At 42.5% G+C, this 12,427-nt stretch overlaps 1 protein-coding gene and 1 long non-coding RNA gene across 4 annotated transcripts in view; one reads left to right on the forward strand and one right to left on the reverse strand.

Moving 5' to 3' along the window:
• The window catches only part of LOC308597396, a 42,267-nt gene that overhangs the window by 27,194 nt on the left and 2,646 nt on the right, over window positions 1-12,427 (forward strand). The window contains exon 3 of the long non-coding RNA XR_014012930.1: window positions 4,295-4,373. This is a non-coding gene — a long non-coding RNA (uncharacterized lncRNA). The remainder of the gene's footprint in view (window positions 1-4,294; window positions 4,374-12,427) is intronic.
• The window catches only part of CWC27 (CWC27 spliceosome associated cyclophilin), a 115,589-nt gene continuing 107,917 nt past the window's right edge, over window positions 4,756-12,427 (reverse strand). For 2 of the 3 annotated variants that reach the window (XM_081212988.1, XM_081212989.1), the window contains one exon: window positions 4,756-5,153. In XM_081212988.1, the coding sequence (XP_081069114.1) occupies window positions 4,991-5,153 (163 nt within the window). In that variant the 3' untranslated portion in view covers window positions 4,756-4,990. The remainder of the gene's footprint in view (window positions 5,154-12,427) is intronic. The other variant, XR_014012877.1, reaches the window with a different exon arrangement.

Consider the following 12,427-nt stretch of genomic DNA (forward strand, 5'->3'; position numbering starts at 1 on the left):
TTGCAGTTTCCCATTTGGTGGGGAGGATGTTACAGAAGAAAAAAGTAGTGCTTTAATTCCGATATGCCCAAGCCGGTCAACAAAGTTAGGAGCAAGAAAATTGCAAAAGCAGGGTGCACAGCAACTTCCTTGAAGAGTAAAACTTGAAAGTTTGTTCCAGTTTAATTAACTGTGAAGGCTGAGCCATACAGTTCAGAGGTACAGCTAATGTAATTACTTCCTTTATCTTTCCTTTTTCCCCTGGGGGAGGGGGGGAATGGATTTAAGAGGGAGAAAGTCAAATTGAAGGGGATTAAGATATAATCTTGACTTTTAATAACAACAAAAACCCAAGACACCCAGCCATACCTGTAGTATAATAGAAATGCAGGGTGGTTTTATAAACTTTTTTTAAAAAGGCAATTAGTTATATAGACCTGGATCCTGGGAAGTACTATTGGAGTTGACTTCCCCACCTTCTCCTTTCCCTGAGAGCACCTGAAAAACCCTCAGGGGACCCTCCTGAATGGGGGCAGACTGTGCAATTGGGGTGCTGAGATACCTGTGCCCACATCATTTAAGAGAGTCTCCTAACCATTTGGAGCAGCTTTTCCTGTAGGGGGGTGGGAGAAAATCACCTTTTGGCGAACCCTCTCCCATAGATGCTTCTCAGAATTCAAACAATTCTATTCAGGCACTTTCACAGATTCCTTATATTCAGACACAGATACCATGAATCTATGCCAGGTTCTCCTGAATACAGTATAGAAATTATCCTTCCAATAAGTGAAAATATACAAAATTATGCTACAAGCTTTTTTATCTGCTGTTCAGGCAGCAGTTGTTTCCATTTTGGGCTGTGTGTTGCCCATGAAGATCTTGGTTCTGATAAATGTGATGTTTACTAGACTTCTTTATAGACCAGCACGGTCAATTTATGAACTCCTCCCTTTCCTTCAGTGCACATGACCTTTGTTTAGAGAGATATGAGACAGGTTTTAGTAAAGGCTGGTTGATGTCAACTAGGGCTGTCCATGTTTTTTATAAGTGGGTCTGCTGCTGAAATGATAGAAAGGCATATCTTCTCTTCCTTCTTCTACTCATTGCAAGATGTGAAGTTGTCTGCAGTATGACAGTTGACAAAGCGGTATGTCCCGCAGAGGACCCTAAGGTCCATGAATAATAATAGCTTAAAGGTCCCAGGCCCTAAGGAAGCCAAAGTATCCTCCACCAGGGCCAGAGCTTTTTCAGTGATGGCTCCGACCTGGTGGAATTCTCTGTCCCATGAGACTAGGGCCCTGCAGGACTTCATCTCCTTCCACAGGGCCTGTAAGACAGAGCTATTCCGCCTGGCCTCAATTTGAATTAGCCTGATCCTCTATTCCCTTTCCCCCTTTGCTCTTCTATGAAGAAACCCCTTCTGGGACCCCACATTTACATTCTTCCCTGGTCTCCTTGCTGGCCCTAGTAGGACCAACTTGGCCAGTTAGCCCTGGTGATCATTTGATGTCTACTAACCGGGTTCCCACCCCCCCCAATGACCCCTGAATTTTTGAATTTTATTGATATTGATGCTGCATTTTATGTTGTATTTTATGCTGTTTTAAAGTCACATTTTAATTAATGTTTTATATTTGCTGTTAACCGCCCTGAGCCTGGTTTTTAAAGCGAGAAGGGTGTGGTATAAATAAGATAATAATAATAATAATAAATTTTAATGAGTTTTTTTTTGGCCCAGTGGAGCCCTTACAAGCTTCCCACAATCTTAGTTTAAACACACACACTTTTAGGAGGGGGGAAGGTGACTGTTTCCCTGGTAACATAGGAGCCAACTCCTAGGGGCTGAGGTCCCTTTGGCCCCCTCAATAAAATATTTGAGGGGGTCAAGCCCTCCCAAAGTCGATGGGCATTGCCATTCATATGGTGCGTGTGCTGCATCTTGTGAGCAATGATCCCCATATTTTATCAAGTCTTATCATACCTGCCTGGTAGTAAGCAGAACTCAACTGCCCTGCATATGTACCTGGAATACCTGCAAGACCCCACCCTATTCCTGTATTTTTGTTTTAAAAAACTGTTTATAATAGTGAATTTTATATTTGCTAGTGAATGACAATGTAATGATGATGACAGTGTCAGGGAAGGGCTGTAACTTAGTGGTTGCACATCTGCTTTGGTGCAGAAGCTCCCAGTTTCAATCCCTGATGCCTCTGGGTAGGGCTGGGAAAAACCCCTTTCTGAAACTCTGGAGAGACACATCCAGTTAGTGCAGACCTAGATGGACCAATAATCTTGACGGTGTATAGTAGCATCCTATGTCATCGGACTGCCACATCATTCATTGTTATTTGTATGAAATTGTTTCTGGCCATAGCTCATAAATACAACAATGGATATTGAAGTCTTTAGGATAATTGGTGAAATTTTATTTTCTGTCTACAATTTTATTTTATTTTCTATCTACAAAGAGGAAAGTACACAAGAAGGGTGCTTGTGGAGGGCAAGTTGTTTTTAACTGTTATTTCTAAACACTAAATTAGAACATTAGTTTTAACTAATTGCGAAATAATAATAATTGAAAAATGCATCTTCTGTTAACTCCTTTGTACCCCCACACATGAAATGGGGACAGTGACAACCTCTTACAAGGACTCTCTTCACACCTCCATTTCTCTTTCTTGTTATCTTAGAGAGATTACATAGCACATTTAAACAATATTCGGCACTAAACTGAACCACACCACTTGGAACCCTATTAACATGATGAGCCAGTTTTATGTACATCACACGTCAGACCCTATCAAGAAACGTAGTTATCGTGGCTTGATAAAAGACTATACCTTGTTGAACTCATTCTAAAAACAACACCAGTGAAGTTGCACATCAGCTTTTAAAATGACCTTGGTTGATGCATCTTAATAAAGACCATTGGACTTCATGCATGTGTGATTTATGTTGGGCCCAATCCACCAAATTGCTTTCCTGTAAAAGCCCCATTAAAAATGAAGAGGGGAAAGAAAGCACAAGGGCTCTTGTAACATACTGGTTATGGTCATGTTGCACATCACTGTATATCCACTGCATGCTTACTGGAGTATTACGCATAGAAATATTTTGCTTAGTGCATGTTACTGTTGGTTTCTAGGCATGTAAACATATCTGAAACGGGAGTAGGGGGTAGTGCCTGATGATGTTGGGAACGTTTATCCCTAGGCAGGAGAAAGTGATAATATCCCTCTGTGCTGTTTGAAGGAGAGGGCCTTGTGGGGTGGCTCTCTGCTAGATGAATGGTTAATGCTGGCTGAGTGATGGGAGTTGTAGACCAAAACATCTGCAGGGCAGCAGGTTGGTTAAAGGTTTGCCAAGTACAGTCCTGCCAGAACTGACAAATTATTTCAGAAGAACATTAACAGGCAAACGTATACAGGGCACTCTTGTCAGTGTGATTAAGAACACGGGATGGCTGACCTGAAAAGTGTTCAAGAACAAACATAAATCAAGATTGTAACAAGCATTCTTGAAAGCAGAATGTGGAAACCTAATGGTAAAACAACACAAACAAAAACTTTTGAAAAAAAATTGATCGTATTATTATGAGCTTGGCTATGATGAGAAAAACTAGGATAAAGAGGGGAGACAAAACATTCTGCAAGCAGTATGAGAATGAATTTGGCCACATATTCCACAATGGACGATGTGCACAAATCTGAAAAGAAGGTTTTATAATTTAATATTTTGCTGTTATTTAACACCTGCATGCATTCGTCACATATTGTGGTGCAGCTAATATATGTTCGGAAATGTGGAACATGGAATGCTTCATAATTTTTGGTCCTGCTGCAAAATAATGACATTTTGGTGGACTATAATAAATGAGATCAAACTTATAACATGGTATGGTTTTCCAATAAGCTCATTAATTATACTATTTAGCTATGTCAAGAATCTAGTTTTCCTAGTGGACATGAAATTGGTAATGAATTTGCTAACAACCAGATGCTAATGTATGGTATTACTGGAGAAAATATGTTTAGACTTACAATTGAAAACTGGATGGTAACAATATGGAAACTTGTATCTATAGTAAAAGTATATTGAAAAAGTATAGCAGCTTTGTCATATATTGGTATAATAAGAGTCAAGAGAATATTTGACCATAAGTATTATTGGAAACTATTTAAATAATAATTGGTACATTTATGCTGCTAATTCTGTTATGTATATATTTTATGTGGTGAAAATATTTTTCTCAAAGATTTGAAGCATTATGAATATTAAAAGTGTTTGATAAAATGTTGCCTTGTATTCCAAACAGGAATGCTTCCGTTCTGGGTTCCAGCCAGCCATGCCTCTATTCCGGATACAAGAAGCCAATAGAAGCTCAAGTAAGTCGAGTAAGTCTTTGTCCTTTACAACTGAGTCTCAACCATCTGCAGTTGCAGAGCATGGCCAATTCTCATTGGGCCTTTTCTGGGGCTGAGGGTAGATTATGGTTTTCACCTTTTTATTTAAATATTTGTTGTATTTCTTCAAACTTCAGAGTTCCCCTCAGCATGCCATTGCCCCCTCCCCTTTCTCAGTGGCCCTGTTTTGGCTCTGATTCTGTTGGCACTCACCACCTGAGTTTGCTATTAGAGGGAGCGATAACAACATTATCCCCATTTAGTACTGGCAAAACCTTTCGTTCCATATTCCAAAAAGATACTTTTCAGTATTCTAGAGAGATTGCAAATGCAGAACCCTCTACTTTAAGAATGCAACTACATAAACAGAAACTGAGAATGGAAAAGGAATTATTTATTCACAATAATTGCTAAGAATGATTTCAGGAAGCCTTTTTTTTTTTAACATCAGAATTCACAAAACAAAGCAGATAGCACTGTTTCCAAATTAGACACCAGATTCCTTTTCACACCTTGTAAGTGATATATTTTGGGACACCAGCTACTACAGAGCCAGAACATTTGTGCAGTCATTTTCCAAGCTGGCTCTGGAAAACTTTACATTCATTTCATCTCCTTGCCTTTTTCTCTCTCAGAATCTTTTTGCTTTCTTCCCTTCGTCTCTTATTAACTGGGTTCCGAGGATCATAAATTTCAAAAGTGTCTTCATCTTGCACGCTTGCATCTTTCACTTTTCTGGTTTTGTCTTCAAAATGGAGCACGTGTGACATCCTGTTAAGAAAAAAAGATAAGCACTCATTTTGTTGGCCAGGCTAACTTAAATGTTTTGTAACCTACTTTTTGATGGGAAAATAAACAAACATAGGAAAAATCTTATAATAAGAAGCAGTAAACAATTTGCATATTTTTACCTTAGATATAATGAAACTGTTAATTTCCACATGTAAAAAGAGCATGATTTTACAAATAAGTGGGTTTGGGGGGGGGACATATTCCTAGCAATGAAAAAGATAATTGGCTAATGTTAATAAGCATTAGCAGAGATGGTGCCTTAGAGATACTCAATTAAATTATTTTTTCCGGGAAGTTTCCGTCAAAATAATAATGTGGGTAGTTTACCATTTTATACTTTTTATTTTGATACTTTCCCTGTTTTTTGCCCAATAAGCAGCCACAGTACAAAACAAAACCCATTTTTTATTGTTGTATATTAACATAGTAGATGATAAAAGACATTCACATTGAAGTCATCACTAACCTAACTGATTTGCAATGTGTCTACTTTAAGCATGACTAAGTCTGGATGCAGCCCAAGCTACAAATTAATATATACACCATTTTTATTTTTTAAAAAAGAAAAGCAAAAATATCAGGAATAGTGACATCCTTTTTATCAGCTTGGAATGTTTATCAACTTTCCTATTAATCACACTGTACTTTCCTAAGAATTATGTGTTCAGTATGGGTGGTGCAATAAAAAGGATGAACTCTATAGGAGCCTTTTTCTAATCAGTCTGACTGCATCATAAGCCAAGTTTGTTGTAAAAATGTATTTCATTCTATGATTAAGCACAGACATTGTTTCTTCAGACAATTCTTTCTTTCTTGCATTATTTACCTGCCTTTACCAAGTTTGTATTAGCTCAAGTTAATTAAATTTCCAGTGATAATGGAGACTATCAACATGGGTGGGAGTCTTAACTATCATGTTTGGCTCCAAATGGCAGGAAAGTCTGGAATGGCTCAACCTATCAACTCTGACCTTGTTAGTAGGTGAAACTCACATGTTGAGCAGAATGTTCCATTCTGTTACCCCACGGAAGAGGATACTCCTCTCCTTCCACTTTCTTGCTAATGACAGATTTAAGAATGGTAGGGTTCCCCTCACACCTATTGAGAAATCAAAGACTTTCCCACATCACAACATGTTGAACTGAATGTAGCTTTACTTAATGCCTTGAGGAGTAATACTGTATTTTTTGCTCTATAGGATGCACTTTTCCCCCTCCAAAAATTAAGGGGAAATGTGTGTGCGTCCTATAGAGCGAATGCAGGCTGCGCGGCTAAGCCCAAAGCCAGAACAGGGAGACAGAGCGATGCGAAGCGCTCCGTCTCTCTCTTCTAGCTTGGGGTTAGCTGCGCAAAGCCTCTGCAGGGCAGCGGGGTGCCTTCGCCCTGCTGCCCTGCGGGGGCTCCAAAGGCTGTCCCTGAAGCCTGAAGCCTTTGGAGCGCAGCGGGAAGCCTTTGGAGAGCAGCGCTTTCCCCCACCGCCAGCCCCACAAGCTCGGGGGGGGGGCAGCGGGAAGGCAGCTTGCCGCCTTTGCACTGCTCCCCGACCTGGTCTTTGAGGCTGGTGGTGGTGGGAAGCTCGGGGCGCAGCGGCAAGGTTGCACACGGCCTTTGCGCTCCCCCCCCGCCAGCCCCAAAGAGCAGGTCAAAAGGAACCTGAAGCCTCCGGAGCCCAGAGGGAACTACCGCCGTGCTCCAGAAGCTTCGGGTTGCCTTCACTGAAGCCTGGAGAGCGAGAGGGGTCAGTGCGCACCGACCCCTCTCTCTCTCCAGGCTTCCAAGGTAGCCGCCTGAAGCCTCCAGAGTGCAGCAGGAACTCCCGCTGCGCCCCAGAGGCTTTGGGTGAATGTACCTTGAACGCACCTTGTTTTAGAGGGGGAGAACAAGAACACCCCCCCCCCGTTCTCCCCCTCCTATGGTCCGGTGCGTCCTATAGAGCGAAAAACACGTCACTTTTCACTGAAGCTCTAAGCTTCATATGAAAAACTCACTTTATTTCTACCTTCTTTGAGAGTCACTGCCCAGTTCCTTTTCAACAGCTGGATTGGTAAATAAAAAAAAGTTTTGCTTAGCGCTTTAGTGTTTTTCCCACTGTGTTTTTTGTTTGTTTGGAAGACTGTGGAAAAGCAGGGTACAAATGCTTGAAATAAATAAAATTAAAATCCTGTGGATCCTTAGGACTAGAATTCACCCCAGTCAGTACATTAGCCCTTCCAGGGTTTGGATTCTTCTAGTGGACAAGAAGTTGAGTGACAGCAGGCCAGGCTCTGGGGGGCTAATGGGAATTGTAGTCCAGAACACCTAACCTAGGGGGCACCAGCTTGGAGAAGGCTTCACTAGAATATGCTTTTGACTCAAAAAAATATGATGACATAAAACATAATTTGTGGTGCTGGACAAGGAAGGACTGGGTGATGTCAGGTTTTCAGTATTGCAATGTATCGCTGGGCAAACATCGTTGATCTGGTGATAAATCATGATGTTCAAAACCCTGCTTCCTACCACAGTACTGCGAGATGTTGGGGTGAAATCGCTGAGGCTTGCACACGAGTAGGAGAAGCATCAGGGCTGTTCAGCCAAAGGGTGTGTGTGAAGCCTCTTGCCCCCCAGCTGAGGGAGCGCTGATGCTTCTCTGGCTGATGCGAACCAGTGGCAGGTTGGAGGCTCCATAAAACTGCTTGGCTGAGGCAAGGGCAGCGGTGTGCTCCTCAGCCAAGCAGTTTAAAAAAGAGGAGGGAGGAACAAGCTGTATTGGTGCCTCGCCAATGCAGCTTGTTTCTCCCTCTGTGCCAGTATGAGGGCAGAATGGGATGGCGGCTTCACTCAGCGGTATATTGCTGGTGGAACTGCTGCCACACCGGAATCCCTCGGCTACCAGAGCCCACTGGAGGGAGTCAAGCGGTGGCAGTTTCACCCGCAATATAGCGCCACGTGAAGCTGCCATCACGGTCTGCCTCATACTGGTCCTGGGAGATGTATCGATACATTGCCCAGGCTTATTGGATAGCACTACTTTCTCCTGCATTCTTAACCAAGAATAATGAAACCATCAACTACAATAACAGGTGAAACATCCAAATACCATATTTTTCTCTCTATAGGACGCACTTTTACCCCTCCAAAAATTAAGGGGAAATGTGTGCGCGTCCTATGGAGCGAATACAGGGTCCTTGGCTTCAGCAATAGCAATGCGAAGCCTCCAAAGCGCAGAGGGAGCGCTCCGGAGGCTCCGCGTTGCTTTCGCTGAAGCCTGGAGAGCGAGAGGGGTCGGTGCGCACCAACCCCTCTCGCTCTCCAGGCTTCAGGGATAGTCGCCTGAAGCCTTTGGAGTGCAGTAGAACCTCGCGCTGCGCTCTGAAGGCTTCGGGTTCCTTTGCTGAAGCCGGGAGAGCAAGACTCTTCTGGCTTCAGCCAAAGGAACCCGAAGTCTTTGGAGTGCAGCGCAAGGTCCCGCGCCTGCCTGGAAGCCGGAGGAGGAACAGAAGGGTCTCCTTCTGTTCCTTCTCCAGCTTCACTTGAAGGGGTGTTGCACAGTTCTCCCTCTCTGCGCAGCGCCTCTCCTTCGCAGGAGAGGCGCTGCACAGAGAGGGAGAACTGTGTAGCGCCCCTTCAGTGACGCGGGTGCCTTGGCTTCTGCCTTAGCCGTGTGCAGCCTCTTCGGGCAGGGGGAGCCTTAATCCCGCTGCCCTGAAGAGGCTTGGCGGGTTATCCCAGAAGCCAGATCCCTCTTGCTGTTCTGGCTTCAGGGATTCAAAATATTATTTTTTTTCTTGTTTTCCACCCCACCAAACTAGGTGTGTCCTATCATCTGGTGCGTCCTATAGAGCAAAAAATACGATACTCAACAGTAGTACCTCGGGTTAAGTACTTAATTCATTCCGGAGGTCCTTTCTTAACCTGAAACTATTTTTAACCTGAAGCACCACTTTAGCTAATGGGGCCTCCTGCTGCCGCCGTGCCGCTGGAGCACAATTTCTGTTCTCATCCTGAAGCAAAGTTCTTAACCCGAGGTACTATTTCTGGGTTAGCGGAGTCTGTAACCTGAAGCGCATGTAACCCGAGGTACCACTGTATACACAAAATTTGATTCCCTTCCTTGATTTTTGTTGCTTTAACTTTTGTAGTCTACTCACCTGCTGCCCCTATATGATTTTCTAATGACTATTAATGACTTTTTTAATGCTTTTAGTATTCTGTTGTAAGCCACTCTGAGCACCTTTTCTTAGGCAGGAAAAAAGCCCTATGCATTTAAATGTAATTTTCAAAGACATCTTCAGAGCTTCACAGTCAGCGGAAAGTCCTACTTTGAGCAATGAGACTTTCTCCCAAGCAGCTGTGTGTTAGTAAATAAGGCAATAAGGAAGAACATGCAATAGGTAATGGAACAATTAACATATATGACAGCTCTGTGATCACATACATCCCTTGTTTTATCTGAAAGCAAAAGTACACTACAAATGATTACAAAAATAGTTCCATCTGTTTTTCTTTCATCCTTATTGAAAGGAGGGAGCGGGAAGGGATTTGAGCAAGAGACCAGTTGTGATTCCCAGCACAAATTCCTGCGCCATGTGCCTCCATAAATCACTAATTGTAGTGAACTGAAAGCATGCTGAAATTTTACAATCTCCTATGAGAATACATATCCAGACTTGTTATAGAGTTGTTTCCAGTATATAATGCCCTGATATTTTAAAATATTGATTGTTGGAGGATGAGCAATTTTAGTACTGTGTGTTGATTTACTGCTTCTAGCTATTTTATGGCAACTTTGCATTTTTAACTTGTAACTTAACAGTTTTTACAACATCAAAGTATCTTTAAGTTAATGAATGAACAAACACACCAGTATCCTAAGCATTTGTTTCATCAATCACATTCAGCATTCAGCACTATTTCTTTTCTTACACTGTGTTTGGTCTAGTGTAGCTATCACATAACAAAAACACCGGTTGTCAAATACGCCTCTGGTCCCAGGGGGTGCAATGTCGCAAGTAACAAAATTATTTAACTGAGGGAGGACTTGGCTACCTCTCTCCCCTTGGTTATAATATGGGGGAAAGTTCCACATTCTGCCTCCTAACCTAATCCAGGGGTCTCCTCAACAAATCCAGGGGCTAGAGAGATGGAAATGTACATACCTTCTGCAGCAGATGCCTGGGCTTCATGTTTTGGGATTCTTGTCTTAAATTAAACTGATCTAATACATCAAAGATTAGTGAAAGCAGGCGTATAATATTGATTTAGGGGACGCGGGTGGCGCTGTGGGTAAAACCTCAGTGCCTAGGACTTGCCAATCGTATGGTTGGCGGTTCGAATCCCTGCGGCGGGGTGAGCTCCCGTCTTTCGGTCCCAGCTCCTGCCCACCTAGCAGTTCGAAAGCACCCCTAAGTGCAAGTAGATAAATAGGTACCGCTTTATAGCGGGAAGGTAAACGGCGTTTCCGTGTGCTGCGCTGGTGCTGGCTCGCCAGAGCAGCTTCGCCACGCTGGCCACGTGACCCGGAAGTGTCTTCGGACAGCGCTGGCCCCCTGGCCTCTAAAGTAAGATGGGCGCACAACCCTAGAGTCGGACACGACTGGCCCGTATGGGCAGGGGTACCTTTACCTTTACTAATATTGATTTAATTCTCTGTGACCACATGGGGGAAGATAAGATGCCATCATTAGACTACTTTAAGTTTTTTAAATGGACTATTTAAAATAAAAACAGTCATAAAAGCCTTTCTGAATAATAATAAAAATGTTTTCACCGCCCACTGAAAAGTAGGTTTGCAGCTCTTCCTAGGTGCCACCAGGGAAAAGGCTATGTTCATAGTTGCTAATGACAGGTCAGGGAGCAGTGCCACTTATATCAGTCTCAAGACTTGAGAGGTTCTGTGTAGCCACATATGGTCTTAAGATAGTGCTGGACCATTGAAATAAGCTCCAAATGCTTAAATGAAGGAGAACTGAAACAGGTAGTTTACCTGACAGTTAGAAAGAAAGATCAGATTCACAGAGGCAGAAGGAGCAGACGATGGGAGGGAGCAGACATAATAGGGAAGCAAAGCAACAATTTCTTCCAGTGGGTCAGAGTAATCAGCATAAGTGGTGAAACTCCATGCTGTCTACATTGACTATAGGTGGAGGTGGATGGTTCTCAACTTACTATCCAAAACACAGACAATGAGAGCAGACAGGATGCGTTATACATACCTTAACGGTTGTCAGTTAATTTTGTAACCAATTCTGCCTTATACTTTGAGAATGACTGTTGTAGACTATCCCTTCCTTTATACTCTCAAGTATATAGAGACTGGTTGCTGAAGGCTTCAGAGGAATCGGTGATGGATATAACTACCGAATGCTTTGGCTCTGGTCACCCTCAGCATATTCATGACCTCAGCTTGCACTCTCTTGCTAATGCTCTTCTGGGCTCTGGCTGAACATTAAACACACATGGATGACAGCACAAAATCCAGTGCAGTCTTGCATATCCAAGGCCTTGCAGCAGACCTGACCTTTTTAAGGGGCATTAATTAGATGCATCAACAAAGCCCTGAAATTTCAGAAGAACCCTGTTTCCAGTCACCAAGACAAGCTAGTCTGAGCATTTGAGAGAAATGGGTGCTAACACAATCATATTGCCAGGAGGAAGCAGAACCTTAGCCCACAGATTGCTCTAATGAAACTACAAAGGTTGTCTACAACTGAAGAACAAAAGTTTTGACCATTCTATTTTGTATGTCCCCAAAGTATATTGAAGCTGAAGGCACAACCACAAGTGCTGCCTTAACAAACAGATGCATGCACAAAGCAAAGGCTGGTTAGAAATATGCCCCTTGTACAATGCCAGGATAAACATCATAGGCTGAAGAGATAGTGAAGAAAACCTACAAATCACTTCCATATTTAAAATCAAATTAGTTTAGAATGATTAATCATATTGCAAAGCACACCAAAGACATGACTATTGTAAATAATCACCACTGTATTTTATATGGTATGTCGGGTTCACCCTTTCAGTATAGCTGAAAGAGGAAACAGCTGGCTTTTTAAACTTTCTGACAGCTGTTGCAGTGACTTCCAAAAATACATTAAAAGAATTTCCAAGCTTTGACTTTCAAAGCTTTATTTGTAAGGTAGAGCTTAACTATGTCACAGAGACCTTTATTTGTTTCGCTGCTAATGTTCCATCTCTACAATGTGTATTGTTAAGTAATGAGTTACTTTCGTTAAAGACTCTGAACATCACACCCCGATTCTACACATCTT

This window comes from Podarcis bocagei (assembly GCF_964188305.1).
Source record: "Podarcis bocagei genome assembly, chromosome: 11".
Taxonomy (NCBI): domain Eukaryota; kingdom Metazoa; phylum Chordata; class Lepidosauria; order Squamata; family Lacertidae; genus Podarcis; species Podarcis bocagei.